The 22,945-nt window shown below is 40.7% G+C and overlaps 1 protein-coding gene across 5 annotated transcripts in view; it reads left to right on the top strand.

The window, feature by feature from the left end:
- The first annotated feature begins 9,116 nt into the window (after positions 1–9,116).
- CCDC198 (coiled-coil domain containing 198) overlaps positions 9,117–22,945 on the top strand; it is a 37,450-nt gene continuing 23,621 nt past the window's right edge. For 3 of the 5 annotated variants that reach the window (XR_005790913.1, XR_005790914.1, XM_040477255.1), the window contains exons 1-2: positions 9,117–9,566; positions 12,449–12,531. Coding sequence is in view for 3 of the 5 variants with exons in the window: in XM_040477255.1 (XP_040333189.1) it covers positions 9,344–9,566; positions 12,449–12,531 (306 nt within the window). In the remaining 2 variants the exon portion in view is untranslated. Of the gene's footprint in view, positions 9,567–12,448; positions 12,579–22,945 lie in introns of all 5 variants that reach the window. The other 2 variants (XM_040477254.1, XM_040477256.1) reach the window with 2 other exon arrangements.

The raw sequence follows: 22,945 nt of genomic DNA, 5'->3' as shown, positions 1-22,945 counted from the left end.
GTCAGTGGCATGCAAAGGTGGGAGGGTTGCTTTAAATGAAAAGATTTGACATTTTAGACCTAGAACAACCAAAAACACAAAACAAAACAAAAGGCTGTGGCCTCAGACGTGTTACTGAACTTCCCCAAGCCTTACATCCTTGCCTGCAAGAAGAGAATGAGTTCTACTTCACAGGGCTGTTGGGCACCGACCTAGAGGGGAGAGCCCGAAACCAGCCGCCATACTGGGGAGGCTGGGTGGCTCAGTCGGTTAAGCGTCTGACTCTTGACTTTGGCTCAGGTCATGATCTCCTCGTTGGTGGGTTTGAGCCCCGCCTTGGGCTCTACGCTGATGATGCAGAGCCTGCTTAGGATTCTCTCTCTTCCTCTCCCTCTGCCCCTCCCCTGTTCATGCGATCAGATCACCCTCTCACTTTCTCCTCTCTCTCAAAATAAATAAATAAATTAAAAAAAAAAACAAAACAAAAAACTAGCATCAGTGGGTATCAACTTCAGATCCAGGTACACACTACATCCTCCCTATGGATGTCTACAAGTCGGATCATGGCAGGCCTTCCTGCTTACCACTGATCAGCTCCTTGACATAACACCACCTAACCTACCCTGTTGGAAATATCGTCTCCCCAAATTCAAAGCCCCTCATATACTTGGTCTTCCTGAATTAAGGCCAGAAAAGTGGCTGGAGGCCTGCCAGCTTGGGAATATAGTAAGACATGCTTAGCAGAGACTGGTGGTGCCCAGCCCCATCCCCTAGGCCTTTGCCGTTTCGGGCACGCTGCCAGCACTAATCACCCTGGGTCTTGGGGGCTTTTCCTGATGGGTAGAGCCTGCTCTGCCCTCAAGAGTGTGGCCAGCTGGAAGTGCCAGGAAATCAACATCTCTCTACCGTCTACCTGACAGTTCTCGGCCAGTGACAGGAGTGAACATATACATAGCCCCTCTGGTGGGTGTCTCTGAAGTATGTTCATTTCCCATGAACCCAGAGCACTAAGTTCTTCTCACTCACAGTAGAACAAGCTAGGGAACACCCCCCTTATTAGCTTTATTATTTTTTTTAAATATAATTTATGGTCCAGTTGGCTAACAGACAGTGCATACAGTGTGCTCTTGGTTTGGGGGGTAGATTCCCATGATTCATCGCTTACATACAACACCCAGGGCTCATCCCAACAAGTGCCCTCCTCAATGCCCATCACCCATTCTCCCCTCTCCCCTGCCCCCCCCATCAACCCTCAGTTTGTTCTCTGTATTTAAGAGGCTCTTATGGTTTGCCTCCCCCTCTCTGTTCGAAAGACCCCATGGTCTTCTGTTAAGTTTCTCAGGTTCCACATATGAGTGAAAACATATGCTATCTGTCTTTCTCTGCCTGACTTATTTCACTCAGCATAATACCCTCCAGTTCCATCCACATTGCTGCAAATGGAAGGATTCCATTCTTTCTCGTTGCCAAGTAGTATTCCATTGTATATACAAACCACATCTTCTTTATCCATTCATCAGTTGATGGACATTTGGGCTCTTTCCATAATTTGGCTATTGTTGAAAGCGCTGCTATAAACATTGAGGTACATATGCCCCTATGAATTAGCGCTCCTGTATCCTTTGGATAAATTCCTAGTAGTGGTTTTTTTTCCTTTTCTGAATTACTTCCCCCACCCCCCACCCCGACACATACCCCCTGTTTTCTAGGAGCACATCCCAAAGAAACCACTTGTACCGGAAGCCTTGTCTAACACCACATAAATGTGTTTGGCTTTTACCCTACGGGCAGTGGAAAGCTGTTGGGTTACTCACCAAACTGCAGCTATTAGTAGTGTTCTAGAGATCCAAGTTCTGCCCCCCCTCCTTCCCTTTCATTCATCACTCCTGGATTTTGAATCCAGTAGGGGTCTTAAGTGCTGTGTCTCATTCATGTCAGATTCTTGCCATGTAGTGCCTGGTGCAGTCAGTGGGCTGCCTCCAGCTTCTCAGCAACAGCAGCCTCCCCGCCTTGCTTCCCCAGGAGCAACAGGCAAGGAAGTTGGAGATACCCCTAGAGACTTTGGTTACACAGAGGTTATGCATTGTAGCCACCGTGGCTGTGAACTGTTACGTAGTAATTAACTAGTGCTTTCTGCTTGGAGTCATCTGAGGTCTAAGTGTAAAATCCTACAGAGGGCGTCATGCTAGTTGTAGCAAGAAACATCTAGAAGGGACAAAGGTCTGAGGGAGCACCTGGCTGCCTATGAATCCAGTACCAGCGACCTAACCTTCCACAGGAAAAATGAGAGAGCCCTGGAAAAGACCCGTGGGAAACTGTATATGCTAATAACGAGACTCCTAAGCCCCTGCCTTGCTTGGGCATGCTTGAGCTTTGCTGCCAAGATCCAGAACAAGCCCTAATAAGATCAGGCAGCTTGCCAAAACTGTTAGCAAGGCTTTGTGTACTGCTCTTAGAACTACTTTAGAAGGAGTATGGGTCCAAGTGGGTATTGGGATGGGAGATTCTTGGTAAATTTCTTCTCAGAAGAACCCTGACAACTTCTGGGTTACATTTTTTCCTTCCCGAGAGAAGTAAGTAAGATGGAGTAAACTAAGATTGAGCCTGTCGCTCTATCATTCTATTGTTCTAAGCAAGATACACCAAGATTTGTGTCCTTCACTAGGATACAAATTGGAGCAAGGAAGCGAATTTAAGGTTAGCAACTTCTTTGCCTATATCCGTTTGTTTAGTAACCACGCTGATTTGCTTTCTGTTTGCATTTTAGAAAGAAAGAAAGGAAAGAAAGGAAAAGGAAAGAAAAGCAGAAACTTGCTCTATACGTTAAGACTGGATGTCATCACAGACACATAATTTCTGCCCTGAGGAAAGTAATACATGAGGTCAGAGTGGCCAGGAGCTCAGCCACAGGTAACAGGAAGCGTGCTGTCCTCACCACACTTCCAAGTGACCTGAGCCAGATCAGGTTTCCTGGGCCACCTGGACAAATGAAGACTATCAGACAGAAGGCCAGAGCAGTGAGGGTGGTATTTCTCCTTTGGGTGGCATTGCATTTAATGGGAAAGAAATATAATATAGGAGGGTATGAAGGGAAAGGAAAATCTTTTGGGAAGGTCTCTTTATTTGGTTTCCTCTACATTTCCTCCCGAAGCAATTAAAAATAAATAAAATACAGACTTTGCCTGAGCAAGGAGACATCCTTGACCTGTGCAGAACCCAGAGAAAATGCATTTTACAGCGCATCAGTGACAATGGAGGTTTATGAACTTGGACGCTAGCAATGGTCTGACTAGCATTTAGTTCAGTTGATACCTGCCACTAGTTAATGTTTCACTCTGGACCGCTTTGGCCGACCCTGAGCTTTGGGACGTCTGGCTTACTGTGCACACCTCTACCTTATTTTTATGCCTTCTTGAAAGCTAAAAGCTCTCATTTTCACTTCTGGGCCCACAATTTAAATTTCTAAAGGAAAAAAAAAAGACTCTAAAATGTTTTGGTTTTAGTAGACATTGGTAAGAAGAAGCCTTTTTGCCTTAGGGGGAAAAATGCACGATCTGCAATTTAGACCCATAGCCTCAGTGACTGTTTAGACCAGAGAAAGTAGATTAAAGGTTAAACTTCAGTGTAAATTCTTGAGACAAACTGTGGACAATAGTTAAAATGTAACCTTATTTTAGCAAAAGAAGGGAGGGAGGGAAGGAAGAAAGCAGGAAGGTTTCCTAAAGACGTCTTTAAAAAGATCATTATAACCAAAGGCTGATGTTCTCCCAATGAGAGATAAAATATAGAAAAACTCCTTGACCTGAGTGAAATCCATTAGCAATCCATTTTAAGAAACTCATGTAGGCACTGGCTGTCTTCAGAGTAGCGGGTTTGTGATGTTGGGTTTTAGCATTTAGCATTTAGCATTCAATAATGCCCTTGCAGATTTAGGTAACGATATAAATTTGATCCAACTGATCTCATGTAATGGTTTATTTTTTTAAAAAGGTCCAAGTCACCCTTTTCCCATTTGTTTCACTTCAGCACTTCCACCAAGTAACTCTGGCTGTACTGTCACCCTCATGCTCAATGTATGGATAAATAGAGAGGGAAATAATCACTAGGAGGAAAATTAAGGTTTGGGTCATACATCAACTCTGCTTAGTTGGCATCCAAACACATAATTCACATTGCTGAAAAGACTCCAGTGATTGCTTAGCCATTACAGATCAATTGCAGAAAAGCCTGTAACATTATTAGAAGCATAATTTAGGAATCCTATAAACATTTAGGATTTAAAACCCCACTTACTGAACAGCCAATGCATAGTAATTAACCCAGGTGTGAAATTAAATTCAACCCTAAGGAATAGTTATATATGTGTGGTTTTAAATCCTGTTTGAAGCCTTTCTAAGGAAATTGCATGCTAAAGAATCAAAAGGCAGTGTAACCAAAGTGACTCCAAACCACCACCATCCTACCCTAAGGAAAATCACCTCACCATACATCATCTGCATAATATAAAACATCCAATGTATATATCCATAGCCCATTAAGAAACTCATTTGTCCAATATTAGGCTGTTTGAATTTTATAATGCACTACCCGGTAATATACACTGCCATTGAGCATTTGTATACTTTTCTATTTGTCTGTAGCTACTCAGAACCTACCACGACTGCACTCACCATTTCCTGTTTGATCACATAGCACCTGCTGAGCTCCCTGCAGAAAATATGCCTTTCTTTGGCCCAGTCTCCTTATCTCCAAGAGCCATCTAATCAAGGTGGAGGGTCAAGAGAGTGGGAATGACCCTTGGGAAGTCCATCAAAACTAAGACAAGAGCTATCAAATCACAATCCTATAAATCCAGCTAGGAAACGTCTTCACACAAGAAAAAAAAAATAGCTGTGGTCTTGCCAGCTGTGATTAGATATTATAGAGTAGATCTAGCTGTAAGAAAATGTAGAGATCACCTCACCCACTCTCTGATCCCAAGCTTCTACATAAAGCCCTCTGTCATTCAAATGTAAAACTTTCTACTATTACAGAGCAGGAAAATCCACATATCTCCAATGAGTGTATATTGAGTTTCTGTAGAATTTGAATTCACTGCACAAGATCCCTTAAGCTTTGCACAAGACCAGTTAGGTGTAAAGCAAGAACGAAAGCAGAGATTTCTGGCTGTGAAAAGTAGCTTTGTAGCTTTATCTCCTTCCTTTGGATGTAAAGGCTGAGGAGGAAGGTTAAGAATAGGGCTAACAGGTGCTTGGCTCATTCCTTGTCTTGAAGAAGGGAGTGTCTTGATGGAAGGCATTCAAAGAAAGGTCCAAGCACTCTGAGCTTCTGCGGCACGGGTATCACTTGGGAGCTCCGTGTACCGGTTGCCTACGGTGCTGCTCCAAGTTGGGGGCTTCAATCCCTCACTCGCAAGTGTAGCACACGTGGTGGGGCACCTGGGTGGCTCAGTCTGTTAAGCATCTGACTCTTGGTTTCAGCTCAGGTGATGATCTCACTGTCTCCTGAGTTCGAGCCCTGCAACAGGCTCCACGCTGACAGTGCGCAGCCTGCTTGGGATTCTCTCTCTCCCTATCTCTCTCGCTGCCTCTCCCCAGCTCGCTCTCTCTGTCTCTCTCAAAATGAATAAACTTGAACAAAATTTTTTTAAGAGACTGATAAACTTATATTCTCATTTCATATTCACCATTCTATTACAAATAGCATCATGTTATCCCCTTTACACACAGTAATGCATATTCATAACCAGGCTAGAACTGGGGAGGGATCATTCTACACATCATTGATAGTCTGGGAGTCCACGTTTTGGTGGGTGAGAACCTTTCAGTGTTTTCCAGTCTTACGGTTAAGAAATTACATCTTACACATAACCCCATAGGTGAGATTAAATTCTGGTTTTCCTCTTTTAGTGAAATTATTTTTCACCATCATCCTTATAAAACTCCTTTCAGCCTATGAACATTTTTTTAATGATAGTCCTTAAGCACCACTGTTTTCCCAGGGGCCCAAGTAATGTACACTTTCCTCATTAGTCTCTTTTATACTTAGGTGTAAACTCCTTTAGACAGGAATATGTCTATTTTAATGGATGCCAATGGTAGTAAGGACTCTCCTATCACATGTAGATGTGTTGCAATACTTTCTCATGAGGAGGAGAATACTGGCTAATGTTAATTGAGAGCTTAATGTTATGTCAGATATTATTCTTAGGGCTCCACATGGAATCAATTGATAAATTCTTCATGAAGTATTATTAAGCCCATCTTACAAATGAGAAAATTGAGGCACAGAATGGGTAAGTAATCCATGCAAGTTACAAAGCTTGAGAGTGGCCAGTAATAAAAAGAGAAACAAACACGGTATAAATCCACTTCTTCGACCTCATTTCCTCAACAAATATCCAACTTCCTTCACAAAGTCTCATATTCTCCACAGATATAGTCTCTTGAAATTAAATAATAATGAGGCTAAGGTTGAGGACAGTACCCTTCTCACTGGTCCATAAAGTCCACCATTTCCAGCATGATTTCTTGTTATCCATTCATTTGCCGTCCTTCTCCTTCCCTTAAATTTTTTTTTCAACGTTTATTTTATTTTTGGGACAGAGAGAGACAGAGCATGAACGGGGGAGAGGCAGAGAGAGAGGGAGACACAGAATCGGAAACAGGCTCCAGGCTCTGAGCCATCAGCCCAGAGCCCGACGCGGGGCTCGAACTCACAGACCGCGAGATCGTGACCTGGCTGAAGTCGGACGCCTAACCGACTGCGCCACCCAGGCGCCCCCTTCTCCTTCCCTTAAAAATACTTAAACTGACTGTATCCAGAGAGAAAGCTGATTCAAGTATTTCAATATTTGTAATTAAACTAGTCTCCAGTTGCCAGAGGTAAATTTGCTTGCAGGTACTGTTAATACATGATTCTTTCTTAGAAGTCTTTCTGCCACAGAGAAAATTGTGTGTAAAAAGCAAAGGGAGTAAGTAGGAAAAAATTAAGCTTGATTATCTTTTTAGATGAACTCTCTTGGCTAGTGAGATCCTCTAAATCCAAGGGAGCCCCTTAGCAAATAGATTTTGCAAAAGTAAAAAAATAAAAAATATATTTCTCTAAACTTCTCAATAGGGGAATAATGAAAACCTAAGAAATCTGTGATCATGAGCAATTAAACCTTGAAATTCAGTTTTGTTTCTAAATTTGAAAAATAAAATAAAAATCACCTACATAATTCCACCATTCAGAAATTACTACTTGACCTTTCAGCACATTTTCTTCCAGTCTTTTTTGCCCATTTTTAAAACACTGTCAACAAGCTATCTTTGAGGGGTGCCTGGGTGGCTCAGTCGGCTAACCACCAGACTCTTCTTCTCAGCTCAGGTCATGATCTCACGGTTCGTGGGATTGAGCCCCACGTCCATCTCTGTGCTGACACTGCAGAGTCTGCTTGGGATTCTCTCTCTCTGCCTCTTTCTCTGTCCCTCCCCCGCTTTCAAAATAAATAAACAAACATAAAAAAAAACTTAAAATAAGCTGTCTTTGAGAACTTAAGGTTTATTTGAACCATTTATTCAAGAAGTTTATCCCTGGGTATTTACTCAAAGAAAGAGAAAACACTAATTCGGAAAGATACCTGCACCCTATGCGTATTGCAGCATTATTTACAAGACAAGATATAGGAGCAGCCCAAGTGTCCATCAATAGATGAATGGATAAAGAAGATGCAGGGCGCGCGCACGCGCGCGCGCACACACACACACACACACACACACACACTGGAATATTACTTAGGCATAAAAAAGAATAAGATTTAAGATCTTGGGGCACCTCAGTGACTCAGTTAAGCGTCCAACTTCGGCTCAGGTCATGATCTCACAGTTCATGAGTTCGAGCCCGCATCGGGCTCAGTGCTGACAGCTCGGAGCCTGGAGTCTGCTTCGGATTCTTTGTCTCCCTCTCTCTCTGCCCCTCCCACTCCCACTCTCTCTCAAAAATAAATAAACATTAAAAAAAAAGATCTTGCCATTTGCAACAACATGGATGGGGCTAGAGTTATTACGCTAAGTGAGATAAGTCAGAGAGAAAGACAAATGCCGTATGATTTCATTTATATGCAGGACCTAAAAAACAGAACAAATAAACAAACAAACAAACAAACAAACAAACATACATGCAGAGAACAAACTGGTGTTTGCTGGAGGAATGAGAGAAATAGGTGAAGGGGATTAAGAGGTACAAACTTCCAGATATAAAGTAAGCCATGGACAGATACCATATGTTTTCACCCCTGACCAGGGGGCAGGGGAAGGGGGAAAAAGAAGTTACAGAGAGGGAAGGAGGCAAACCATAAGAGACTCTTAAAAACTGAGAATAAACTGAGGGTTGATGGGGGGTGGGAGGGAGGAGAGGGTAGGTGATGGGCATTGAGGAGGGCACCTGTTCGGATGAGCACTGGGTGTTGTATGGAAACCAATTTGACAATAAATTGTATAAAAAATTTAAAAAAAAAGTCACAGAGATGAAAAGTACAGCATAGTGTGTATAGTCAATAATATTGTAATAACCTTGTATAGTGACAGATGGTAACTACTCTTATCATGATGAGCATAGTGTAATGTACAGAATTGTGAAATCACTGTGTTGTCCACCTGAAACTAATATAAAATTGTATCTCAACTATATATACTTCAAAAAAAGAAGAAGAAAAAGTTTGTCCCCTTGTCCCCAGGAAAGAAATTCTACTGTCTACCTGCCCTCCTGTAATATATTAATCAAAGGCAATTGATCAAAGGCAGTTCAAGTCATTGAAAGAAAAATAAAATTATTTTAGCCACTCTACTGTTACCTTTCCTATTTGGAAAACAAATTCTTCAGTTAAAACCAAAGGTTACCAAATAATGCTTAGAATGCATCCCCTCATTTCTGAAGACGATTTAGCTATTCTCAGTTGGTAGCTCTTAACGACGGTACTGAAAGGTATGTGCAATGAAAGGGTCAAGTTTAAGACTTCTTTAAACCTCTGCTCTCCACCCCTGTGAATGGCTTCCTGATGTTAGAGATTTGTGTAATGATCAACAGTGGTTTCGTTTCTACTACTGAGTCTTTCAGGAAGTAGCATACCCAAGTCAATGTTTAACTGGATTCTTTGGGTCTGAAATGGCAGAGTGGGAGTTGAAGGGACATCTCCGTGGAAACCAGGCTCCCAGGAAGTGGCCAGAGGGGTTACTGTGGGGTGAAATAAAGCTTAGAAATATGTCATGAAGTGCTTTGCGCAGCTGGGGTAAAATTCTGAAGTACCTTAATTAAAACAAGCCAAGTTAAAGGCCCCACACCACTTCCCTCGGGGTTGTTCTTTGAGTATCTTTACCGTGAAATGGGCCTGAGCCACTCTAAGCCTCACCCTAGAGTGACCAAAGTAGCACCTTTGCAAAACAAGGAGGAAGAACTCCCCTCTGCCAGCCCCGTGGACTTTGCATTCAGTCAGAATCTGGAAGAAAAGAGTTCGTATTTGTTCACAGGACTGCAGGACCAGAACAAAGCTCTGGAAGGTCAGCTGCCGCCTCTACGAGAGACCTGGTATGGAAGATACTCTGCAGGTAAACGTAAGACCCATCATGAAATCTGTGTATTTGGGCCAAGGAGAGCTATTGACAGATGTGCCTGGCTGTCCGTTTCTATAACAATATCAGAAAGTTTCTAAATTGCTGAAATGTAAGGGAACATCTTTCAACTCGAGGCTGAGTGTTTGTCAATTGTAAGTATTCTGGGTACGTTAGAACGGGTGTGTAAACTGCACAGAGGGCTTCTTACCATTCTGCACTGGAAGGGAAAAAATCATTCTGTTTCAGCTTAGTTTATAGTGCTTTCGATGTTTATACCTAGCTTTGCCAGATGATTAAAATTATATAGATAAGATGTGATAAATTATGACAATCATATGTTTCAGTTAGATTCTAAATTCAAATCATTCTCTCCAGCCCCATTTAGTGCATCAGGCTTTGTTGTTTTGAAAGCAACCCTTTCGGAGTGAATTCATTCTAATGTGAAGTTGGAAACCACCCCAAACAGAATTGATTTATTGCAATACAGATGAGAGGATGAGTCATCCCCTCCCCAAGCCCACATTCTTCACGCAGAATATGCACTAAGTTCCGTCATTTGCAGAACTAAGAGAATTTTTCCCATTATGATTGGAAGCTCTGAGCCTGAAGTGGCTATAAATTATCCTGGGATATTTTAGAAGGCACGTAACATTTTAATGAAAATCACAATGGTAATTAAACAGAGATTCTCACTTGGGAAGAGAAGTATCAATATATAATGTGTACATATGTGTATATCTATGTAATTTTTTTCTTTATTTATATTCTGGGTCGATAACACAAATAAGTTCCCATTATTGGTCACCTTGGCCAGAAAGCCTGATATTCTCATTCCGTATCTGGTACATCTCATCTGGACTGATTGTCACGGCTATTTTCTGTAGAACTGACAACTCTTGACTGGTTGCATATGGCCTATTTTTTTGTTCTCCAACTTCCTAAGCATGGGACTGGGAATTTTCCTCTAGTTTCATTGAAGAATTCCTTTTTATCCAAACCTTCTACCCAGAGTTTTAAGATTCTGGTAACTGAATAGTGAAAACTAAGTCTAATGCATTAGAGTCCCACCTGGAAAATATTCTTATTTATTTTTTTTTCAAGTTTTTTTTTTTCAACGTTTATTTATTTTTGGGACAGAGAGAAACAGAGCATGAACGGGGGAGGGGCAGAGAGAGAGGGAGACACAGAATCGGAAGCAGGCTCCAGGCTCTGAGCCATCAGCCCAGAGCCCGACGCGGGGCTCGAACTCACGGACCGCGAGATCGTGACCTGGCTGAAGTCGGATGCTTAACCGACTGCGCCACCCAGGCGCCCCTGAAAATATTCTTATTTTTGAAATGACAAAATCACATTAAAAGTAAATAACAAAGGGATGGTATGCATCCTGATTGCTAATTTCAAAAGATCCATAGTCTAACCCCAGCTCCACTAAATACCAAATTATATGACTTTGAGCAAATTACTGCATCAATTTCCTTCACCTATAAACCAAGGGTAAAAATAACTGCCTGACATAGCCTATGCCATTTGGGATGAATTGAATTAAATAATGAGGTGTTATCACTGAAATCATAGTATAAAAATAAGGAGTAGTCAGGCTGCTGAAAAAAAAAACTGTTGCCAGAAATACATCTTTTAATCAAAAAATGCTATTTCTTGTCATTACTGTTGTTTCTGTCTTGTTCCATATGCTGGCATCTCTTGAAAGAGAATAAGGACGTGGAGAAGTTGTTAACATGGTCATTCAAATGTTGTAAGGATAGAAACACATAATTATGCAGGGATTTTTCTGTTTAGAATGCAAAGTGAAATTGTAGGATAGTCCACACAACAATCTAGAAATTAGAATGCTTCCAGATTTCTAAGAGGAAAAGACAAAACTTCATTCATGCAGCATTGGGCATGGTAGCAGTCCTAACACCCCAGGATAATTAAGCTAAAAAATAAGACCCATAATGGACCTCTTGAGTCCTAGCTCTGTTCCTAACAAGGCTTAACTCTGTAGCCTGTTTTGTGACATCAGGAAAGACTATTTATATATCGTATTATAGGGCAACTTGTGGGAATTTCTTTCCCTAGCTGGAGAGACTATTTAATGGGGAACATACAATGCTAAACGTTGCATACTCCTATTATACACTCATAGTCCATTTTTTTTTAATTTTTTTTTCAACGTTTTTATTTATTTATGGGACAGACAGAGACAGAGCATGAACGGGGGAGGGGCAGAGAGAGAGGGAGACACAGAATCGGAAACAGGCTCCAGGCTCCGAGCCATCAGCCCGGAGCCTGACGCGGGGCTCGAACTCACGGACCGTGAGATCGTGACCTGGCTGAAGTCGGACGCTTAACCGACTGCGCCACCCAGGCGCCCCTCATAGTCCATTTTTTTATTACCCCTCTATCTAATACCTATCCATCCATCTATCTATCTATCCACAATTCATCTCTTTCATCTGAAAGGAGAATTTCTTTTCATTTCTTAAGGGTATATTTTTTCTGATTTCCCAAATTTATTTTGTAGAGATTTCATGAAATGAAAACAAGTGAAAAAGTTTCTATTTTCCAGCCCAAATTCTATGTTTGGACAATATTTGTAGTCAACACATTGTTGATTTTTCAGATTTTCCTCTAAATATCAATCCAGGGAAGAAATGAGGAAAGCAGAAATTAAATCCTGGATATGGGCTAATATTTTATCACTTGCATCCATGTATGACCCTTGCTTTATGTGTTTCACCTCCACATTCAACATGTAGGTTGGAAATATATAACTAAAAAGGTGCCAAAATGTATTAACAAAGTCTAATGATTAGCCCAATTTAATAGTAAATTTTTAAATGTTTTTTTTTTAATTTCTCTCCTAATCTTTCAAGGGCCCAGGGCCATGTATTTTGATATCCCACTGGAACACGGAGAAACAAGTATTATTAAAAGGCATCCACCCCGAAGACTTCAAGTAAGATGAATTTAAAAGACCTCATAAGGAATTTCTTGGATTTAATGGTAACATCCCTTTTTAACTATAACCATAAAGAAGGGATATTGAAAATGACTAAGCTAATGAGAATGTTGTTAAAGAGAATGTCATCAACTGCAAAGACCATATTTCTTTAGGATTTCCTTTTGTAATGATTTCACTTTTAAGACCACCACCAAAAGAAGGAAATACAGTATCAAAGGCACAGGCATGATGGGATTCAAAAGACCTTTGCATTTTGCATTTGATGAGTTATAACAAACAATAGTAACAATAATAACAGCTAATACTATTCCAATTACCACCTACTTCAAGTCAGATACACTCTGGGCAACTTGATCAATGTCTATCATTTAATCTTCACACCCTCTCTATGAGAAAGGAACTAGTACCTTTGCTTTGTAGGTGTGGTTTAGAGAATTAAGTAACTTGTCCAAGGACAGTGGAGCTCAGACATCAAACAGGTCTTCAAAGCCCATGCTCTTAACCAGCAGCATAGCTGATCTCTACAGACCTTCTATCCCTAATCTTTTATCGTTGTAAATGTTAACTGGTTGCTGAAATTGAGGACATTGGATTCCAAGGCAGCAAAGCAAGAGATTTAAATGCATTCACCTTAATAAATATTTAATGAATTCTCTCTAGAGAAATACAAATTCTAAGGACTCTCATCCTAGATGGGGAAAGAGATCTGAGTGGGTACCTGAAAATGAGCATCAGCTAAGAGAAGGGTTTGGGCTCTCCTGTGAGCAGGATCTATCACTGACATTTGGAAAAAAAGGAATTGGAACCAAATCCCACCTGATACACAATTCACCCAGACATCTGGACAAATCCCAGAGGTATTTGAGCTCATTTGCTGGGGATTATTTCCGTTTCAATTGGTTTTTATTTACCTAGCTTCTCCAGAAGCTCACAATCATTATTTGAAATGATTATACCTTTTGTTCACCAAAAGAGCATCTTTTCCTAAAATATTAGAAACCTCAAAACTTTTTAAAAGATAAATAAAATATAATTATATCAAATTGATATATAATTTTAAAACTTTTGGGCATATCTTTAACTAAACTGGACAATTTAAAGACTTTACCTTTTATTCCTAAATCAGATGTAACTTTTCAAAGAGGTGTGCTTAATATAATGTTCCTATGGAGCCAGTGAGCTGAATAACTCAAGTAGAAGATATTACCATAACCAGTGAAAAGTATATGTAGCCATTTGTAGTTCACAAAGTACTTTTTAGATCTATCAACCCTAAATCAGCTAAAGTTAGGCTTTCTCAAGTCAGTCAAGCACAAAAAGGAGAACTTTGGTGTTTCAGAACAAAAGAGGGTATCCCCACATCCTAACCAACCCCCTTAAAAATGAAAAATCAAGAAAAATGAATTATTTTAGTGCAAAGACTATGTCATGTTCAGTCTTATATCTTTAGTCTCTAACACTTAATATGTACTCCCAAAAAGCTTATGAATGAATGAATGAATGAATGAATGGTGAATGAATAGATGAATGAATGACAATGTGACCCATTATCCCTGGTAGGAACAAAAATCAAAATGCCTTCTCCCTGCTACTGAAGACCCACAACATCCTGTATTGTAAGTCTAATTGACTAGTTGCCAACGTGATGAATTATGAAGATATAGGAGTGTTTGTTGAACCCAAGAACTGGGAGGCACTTGGGCTTCAGGGAACAGCTTTGCCTTGGAACCTGAATGGCACAACTCTCTCTGTGTCTCCCCTGAGCTTTCCTTCATGCATTCTTTATTCTTCCTGCAGATCAACTTTCTTTGCTCCTCAAGATCACTTGGTGAAATATGGACAAACTTCAATTCCTGAATTTGTATTTTTATAGTTCCAGTCAAATAGATTCGCCTGGCTCTTTAGGCTCCAATTTGAAATTCCTAGGAGAAAAATATCTTATTGGTTCAGCTTTGCTCATGATTCTAGTTCTGTTCCAATAAGCTATGACCAGAGGATATGCTTATGCAGTAGAAATGTAGGCAGAGAAGCCCCACCCCCCCACCACCACCATAAATTCTGGAAGCAGCTCCCAGAGAAGAGGGAAATCACTGGGAACTTGGCAGACATTCCCAAAGATATCAACTATAATTATCTTCACAAATGAGGCTCAGCACATTCTCCACCACAAATGGGTTTTTGAGAGAATAATAAATGCTGGGTTCCCATGACATGCTAATTAATAGCCTAATGTCTGCCAAAGAAAATTCTAAAAGTATTTTTAATTATTAAACCAAATCTAATTGCATCCTAAATAATTTGAGTTGCACATTTGGCACTCTCCACTTCCTAGACATCTACTCCTCAAGTAAAGAGCAGGTCATGAACTAAAGTTCTCCAACTTGGAGCTGCTAAGTTCTGGGAGCCTCTGCCAGGGAACTCTGAATCCAACGTGCTCATCTTGTGTTGGAAGTTGATCACCACTGTCCCTCCTGGCCTGATTCACTTTCTCCTCCAACCATCTCTAGTCCAACCTAAGGTGGAGATGGTCAACTGCCCCCACCCCCAGGGCCCCAGGTAATGTGATTTCCTCAGATGACTCCCTCCCTCATCTCTCAAGATTTGCTTAAATCTTACCTTCCTAGAGGCTTATCATGATAACCTCTTGACAGTTGCAATCTTTACCCTGGCGATCCTGGGTCCCCTGATCCTCCGTGATCTTTTCTTTTCCCCAGAGTACCATCTAACACGCCAAGAAATTTACTTCTCTAATGTTCATTGTGTATTGTCTTCATCACCTCCCTGACAGTGGTAGAATATAGTCTTTCAGAGAGGCAGGGATTTTTGTCTGTTGTCTTCACTAGTATATCTAAGTGTCTAGAACAGTACCTGGAACATAATAGGTGCTCAATAAATATGAGTTGCATAAATGTTGAATGAATGAGTGCAAAGGGGAAACGATGAGTATTAAGACTGCCGGGAAGAGACAAGGAAGCTGGTTCTGACCCAGACAGTTTCATTGTTTGTTATCAGTATTATATGATTTGCCACCAATTTATTCCCTTTCCTTGTCTTTTCTCTTTGCCCATTTTCTATTATATGTTTCTTTGTGATATAAGTGTGTGTGTGTGTGTGTGTGTGTGTGTGTGTGTGTGTGTGTGTATGCAGGTAATTGGCTTATATTGCCTTATATGATTATGGAGGCTGGCAAGGCAAGTCCAAAATCTACAGGGCAGGCCATCAGGGAGGTCAGGCTGCAAATGCAGGACATGAGCTTAAGCTGCTGTCCACAAGTAGAATTTTCTCTTCTTCAGGGGAGCCTCAGCTTTACTTTTAAGACATTTCAACTGTCTGAATCAGGCCCACCCAGATTATCTAAAATAATATTCCTTACTTAAAGTCAAATGATTATTGATCTTAATCACATCTCGAAAATAATTTCACAGCAACACCTAGATTAGTGTTTGAATAACTGGAGGCTGTAGCCAAGGCAAGTCCATGCTGACCATCAAAATACACTATGGGGGTTTTACCCTTCTAGTATGAATAAGGTCTTCCCCCCACCCCATTTTCTTTTTTCTTTTCTTTTCCTTTCTTCTTCTTTTCTTTTCTTCTTTCTTTTCTTTTTTAGAGATGGGGGAGGGACTGAGAAAGAGGGAGAAAGAGAATCTCAAGCCAGCTACATGCTCACATGGAGCCCAACACAGGGCTCAATCTCATGATCTGAGGTCATGACCTGAGCTGAAATCAAGAGTCAGATGCCCAATTGACTAAGCCACCCAGGCACCCCTCTCCATTTAATTTTCTAAATGATTATTACTTGTGAATAAGAAAGCTTTTGAATTTTGCAGATTGAATTTTGTGTTCCACAACTTTATTGAAATGAATTCTAATTATCTATAGATTCTTTTAGATTTGCTATGTAGATGACATCTTCCATAAATAAGAATAGTTTTTTTTTTCTTGCCTCCCAATTCTTATTCCTTCTTTTGTTTTCTTGACTTTTGCTTTGGCTAGAGTTTTCCTCCAATATTGAATACCAGCAGTGACAATGGGCATCCTTCTCTTATCTATGACATTAATACATATGGTTCAAAAACTAAGTACATTTGCAATAGGGTGTTGATAGATGCTGGTCAGAGTCCCAAAAGGAATCAGATGCCATACTCAAATTAGAATAATTCAAGGAAATTTTCTTTATAAGTAACTGTTTATGAGGTTTGGATCAAGGGGACCACAAAGGATATTGCAATAACCACTAGTGGCAGCTGAGGGATAACCATCTCTGAGCAAAGGGACTCAGAGTGAGACTCTTCTAGAACCTGGAAGGAGACAGTCAGGTAGAGGAAGGTGCTTTGAGAGAAACAGGAGGACACAAGCAGCCCAACACGCCCTTGCAGGAAGGAAGCCAGGGGGAGAAATACACTGTTCTCTCTTCTCTCAGATCTCCTGCCAGGATGTCTCAGTGGCTAAACCCAGTGGGAAGCCTGAAGGCAGAAGAAACTGGTTACTCACAGGCAGAGAACAGGGGAGAGAAATGTGGCAAGTGGACCTAGAGAACCAAGTGGGAGCTATCTGGCACAACGCCATTTATTAAATTGTTGACATTCCCTTTATTCCTAGTGTGGTAAGAGTTTTTCTTCGGGCTCGGTGTGAAATTTTATTGATATTTCCCCCTTCATCTATTAAAATAATCATACGAATTTCCTTTTTATTTTATTTTTTTAATTTTTTTCAACGTTTTTTATTTATTTTTGGGACAGAGAGAGACAGAGCATGAACGGGGGAGGGGCAGAGAGAGAGGGAGACACAGAATCGGAAACAGGCTCCAGGCTCTGAGCCATCAGCCCAGAGCCCGACGCGGGGCTCGAACTCACGGACCGCGAGATCGTGACCTGGCTGAAGTTGGACGCTTAACCGACTGCGCCACCCAGGCGCCCCTCGAATTTCCTTTTTAAACCAGCTGATACAATGTAGTACACTAACAAACGTTATGATGTTGAACCATGCATATATTCCTGGCATAAATCCTACTTGGCCAAAAGATACATATACAAATACATGACAGGATTGTCTATGCTTAGGCTTTTCACGTCTATTTTCATAAGAAAAATTGTCCTATAATTTCCTATACTGTCTTTTATTAGTTTTGCTTCCAGGGTTGTAGTAGTTTCGTAAGATTCACTGATTATCTTTTTCTTTCTTCAGTTTTCTATAATATTTGATGTAACACGGTTATTATCTTAAAAGTTTGATGAAACGGGCCTGTGAAACCACCTTTAGCCGCCTGGACTTTTGGGGGAATGAGAAATTTTCCAACGAACTTAATTTCTTAGTTGTTTCAATTATCTTATTTCTTCCTGATTCAGTTTTGCTAATTTATATTTTTCCAGAGTATCATTAATTTATCCATTGAAGCTTTCAAATTTATTGTTATAAAGTCTTAGCTTCTTCATCTTCAACTTCTAACACACTTTTTCTATTTGAGTATAGTTGACGCACAATGTAACGTGAGTTTCACGGTGATTCCCTATCTCTATACTTAAGCTGTGTTCGCCCCAAGTGTAGCTACCATCTGTATAATAACTATACAATGTTATTATAACACTATTGACGATGTTCCCTATGCTGTGCCTTTCATTCCTGTGACTTATTCGTTCCATAACTGGGAGCCTGTATCTCCCACTTCCCTTCACCCATTTCGCCCATTCCCTCCCCCTTTTCCCTCTGGCAACCACCAGTTTGTTCTCTGTACTTATGAGTCTATTTCTGCTTTTTGTTGATACACTTGTTTTGTTTTTTAGACTCCACATCTGAGTGAAATCATATGGTATTGTCTTTCTCAGTCTAATGTTATTTCACTTAACGTTATACTCTCTAGGTCCATCCATGTTGTAGCAAATGGCAAGATTTCATCCTTTTTATGAATACGAAGATAATATTCTTCGTATTCAACTTTTTGGCAACGCTTGTAAAACTAATCTTCCAACTTACATTTTGATGCAGCTCTCTTAAACCAGGTAGAAAAGTAGAGAATAACCCAGCCTCTGATTTCAAGCTGTGATCTTTGCTCTAGTTTACCATCTTACATGGAGCATTTTTAGGTCCCCTTTAATTTGTAGAAATAACTCACAGCCATCAGGAGCCTGAATGCCATATGGATCAGCTTCCTCTAAGTATGTATTTTTTTTTCTGGCCCATGGAGATATATATCTTGTATTAAGGGCCAACCACATTTTTTTTTGTTTGTTTTTGGTTTTATGTTTTAGTTTTCATTGCTAGATGTTTGGGACAAAGAAAGTTATTGAAATGTGGATTCATTGCAATGCCTTGACCAGAAACTCTTCCTTGGGCTAATAATCTCTTACTCCAAGACTGTTCTGGACACCTTTACCTTCTTCCCAGAACCTTAAAGGGCATACATTCTTGAGTCATTGTGCCAAACAAATTTTGCAATTTCTTTGAGCTCCTGCCCATCTTTATCTTCCTGTTAGGACACAGAAGCAACCATCTCAGGTCAGTGCGTCACCAAGCTCAGGGACTTTTGCTTGATTTTTAATCTCCATTTCTGAATCTTTCAGCTGACATTTCACTTGATTTTCCTGACCATTTGTTTAATTTGAGAAGCCAAATAACCCAGAAACCTTTAGGTAGATAACACATTTTTTTTATACCATGAGACTTAAAAAAAAAAAAAAAGTGTCATTCTACCCTTCCAATTCTCCAATAAGTCCTTCCCTTGTATTCTCTCAGATGATGAAGTGAGGCATCTTGCTTCCTAATCAGGGGAAAGGAACATTGATATGAACCCCAGAATTCTAGGGCAATTTCATTTGACTGGTTTCTTTAGAGAAGCCAATTTTCCAACAATATTTTCTGCATAGCTTCTCAGGCCAAGTGCAAATACTTAACGGAGGGATCCTACTTGTAATGTTCATTGCTGCCATCTAGTGCCCTTTGTGGAGGAATAGAGTGATTCTTAGTTTCTTTCCAAAGGCCAGGAAGAAAGCAATTGCCTAGAGAGGGTTCTTAAAGACACCTACTATTCAACCTTTATCAGAATTATGGGTTTAAATAAAATGAGTCTGAAAATAGAAGAATATAAATTTACACTTCCAAAGAAAAACCTGGCCCTAAGTATTTATGGATAAGTTATTTTAAATAGGTGAAAGTATTTAAATAGCTGGTTTCTTCAGACTCACATTTTCAATAATGCTCCACACACAAATCCTTTGTGGTCTACTCTGATGTAGCCCCTTTATTCACTTGAGGCAGTATGGAAGCCACTAGACCCCAACCTGGAAAATCATCAGAATCCCTTGGAGAAGCTGGACTTCATTGAAATTAAAACCTGCTCTGGGACACCTGGGTGGCTCAGTTTGTTGAGCATCTGACTTCAGCTCAGGTCATGATCTCTCAGTTTGTGAGTTCAGGCCCCACATTGGGCTCACTGCTGTCAGCATGGAACCCACTTTGGATCCTCTGTCCCCATCTCTGGGATCCTCCCCCACTTGTTCTCTCTCAAAAATAAATAAACATTAAAAAAAAAAGTTCTGCTCTACAAAAGACAGTGTCAAGAGAATAAGAAGACAAGTGAGCATATGAAAATATGTTCAACGTCATGTGTCATCAGGAAAATACAAATTAAAACAACCATGAGATATCACCATACACATATTAGAATCACCAAAATCCAAACCACTGACGACACCAAAAGTTGGCAAGGATGTGGAGCAGCAGGAACTCTCACACGCTGCTGGTGGAACGCAAAATGGTAGAGCCACTTTGGAAGTCAGTTTGGTGCTTTCTTATAAAACTAAACATACTCTTTCCATACAGTCTAGCAATCATGAGCTTTGGTATTTACCCAAATGAACTGAAAATTTATATCCACACAAAAGCCCGCACGTGGAGGTTTATGGTAGCTTTATTCATAATTTCCAAAATTTGGATATAACCAAGATGTCCTTCAGTAGATGAATGAATGAAGAAACCACGGCACATCCATATGATGGAATATTATTCAGCACTAAAAAGAAATCAGCTCTCAAGCTATGAAAATACATGGACAAAACTTGAATGTGTGTTGCTAAGTGAAAAAGCCAATCTGAAAAGGCTGCATACTGTATGAGTCCAAGGATATTGACATTTCAGAAAAGGCAAAACAACAGAGGCTATAAAAAGATCAGTGGTTGCAAGGGGATAGGGAGAGGGAGGGAGGCATGAATGGGCAAAATGGGGATTTTTAGGGCAGTGAAACTATTCTGTAAGATACTACATTGATAGATACACATGCCATTATACATTTGTGCAAACCCATAAAATGTACAACACCAGAGTGAACCCCCAAGTTAAACTATGGACTTTTAATGATAATGACATGTGAATGTAGGCTCATTAGTCATAACAGATGGTAAGGGATGTTGATAATGGAGAAGGTTGTACATATATGGGGATAGGGAGTATATGGGAATTCTCTGTACTTTCCACTCAGTTTTGCTATGAACCCTAAAAATTAAAGTTTATTATTTATATATATATAATATATATATTCATTCCCAGGACGTTTCCCAGACCTGTTAAATCGCAATCCCCAGTGAATAGTCCAGGATTTTTTTTAATTCCAGGAGATTCTGATGATCAACCAGGTTTAGGAGCACATAGAAGAGGAGGGAGCTGGGGATTTGGAACTAGACAGACCTGAGTTTGAATTCTAGAGTTGCCACTTTCTTACCAGGCAACATTGGACAAGTTATTAACCTGTCTATAATGGGGAATTATAACTACCCACAGTGTTCACAGGAGGATCGAACGAGCTGACATCTTGTGACCCTGGGTGTGATAGACACAGGGGCAGCTGTAAAGGCACATGGGCCTCATCACCAGGAAGAACCGGAACCTGAACTAAGTCCAGGGAGTGGAACAAACACTTCCTTGTTCTCTCCCCTTCATGACCCAAATCCCCCTTCAGCCCTTGCTGATTCTTCTTCCCACAGATACATGGATATCTCCCCTTGATCTCTGTCCCCCCCCACGTTCTGATCTGATCAGCTGTTACTTCTTATACCAGCAGGTCCCATTTGCCCATCATCTTTATGTTCTGCAGAGAAGAGGGCCAGATAAATCTCTGTCTTACTAGTACTCATCACCTCTCATTACATTCTTGTGCAATTGCTATGTTAAAAAATCTACTTTCTCACCTAAGGTGAGAGTGGAACAGAGAGCCACTTCCTACCACAAATGCAAATTGCCTGTAACATGTCTAACCTAAAGATGAGTTCTTTCCCTTTGTCTCTCCTCCCCATCTCCAAATCCTTTCCCTTGTCTTCTTCCTTGCCTGGTGAGCTTTGGGTTGCTCCAGCAGAAAGGAATGCAGGATGTTTCCCCTAGAACAGCTCAGGCCCAGGCCCAGAGACCAGGAAGTTGTTCTCTAGGGAAGTAGCTGGAGGTACAGGTCATGCTCCTCACGAGTGCTGGCTGCTCAGCATCCATTTCCCTGTCTCCCCCTTCTCTTTTTTCACTCTGATCACCTTGAAAGCCAAGCTGGCTTCCAGGTCTACCTCTTAATAGTGCAACAAATCAGAATAAAAGGAAAAATAACTTCAGAATAAATTATCATTTGCCTGTATTGTTGGACTAAGGTGGGAGTAGTGCTCACACTGTTTGTTTCAGTGTGGCATCTTCCTCTTGAGCCATCTCTTCTCCGTGTCCTTGGCCACCTCATCCCCATCTATCAGCTTGTTAGTATTAGAGCTCCTCAAGTCTTGAGTCCTTGGCTCTGCTCTTCTCACTCTTACCCTCCTCCATGACTATGGCTTCAGTTATTCTCTACCCAGGGATGATTCCTGAACATGCATCTCCAGAACAGATGTCTCCTCTGAGTTCCATGCCTGTATATCTCATTATCTACTCAATACGTACACTGGTATGCCTCAAACTGAATTTGTATCCTCCTGTTATATGCCATTCACACCTGGCCTTCCCCTAGGATTCCAATCTCAGTGAATGATAACACTATCCATCCCTTTGGATGCCATTTGGACTCTTCTTTCTCCCTCACCAACTAGAACAAATCTTGTTTGGTCAGTTTTAAATATTTGTGGAGCTCATCGATTTCCCTCCATGAACCCCCAACCCATCTCTGTGGTCCTCTTCAATGCTGTCCCCACATCTGTGACTTCTCTTCTCTAGTTTTCACACTGCAGCTAAAGTAATCATTTTTTAAAAAGCAAATGTAATCACACCACTACTTTGCTTCATACATGTCAATGACTGCCCACTGCTCTTAAGAAAACCAACATCTTACTTGACACATCTCCAAAGGCAGGGGAATTAAAAGCAAAAATGAACTATTGGGACGTCATGAAGATAAAGAGCTTCTGCACTGCAAAGGAAACAATCGACAAAACTAAAAGGCAACCCACCGAAT

Source organism: Herpailurus yagouaroundi, unplaced genomic scaffold (assembly GCF_014898765.1).
Source record: "Herpailurus yagouaroundi ecotype Mexico unplaced genomic scaffold, PumYag 141, whole genome shotgun sequence".
In the NCBI taxonomy this organism is placed as follows: Eukaryota; Metazoa; Chordata; class Mammalia; order Carnivora; family Felidae; genus Herpailurus; species Herpailurus yagouaroundi.
Note: the sequence above shows the minus strand (reverse complement) of the source record. Positions and strands in the feature narration are given on the sequence as shown.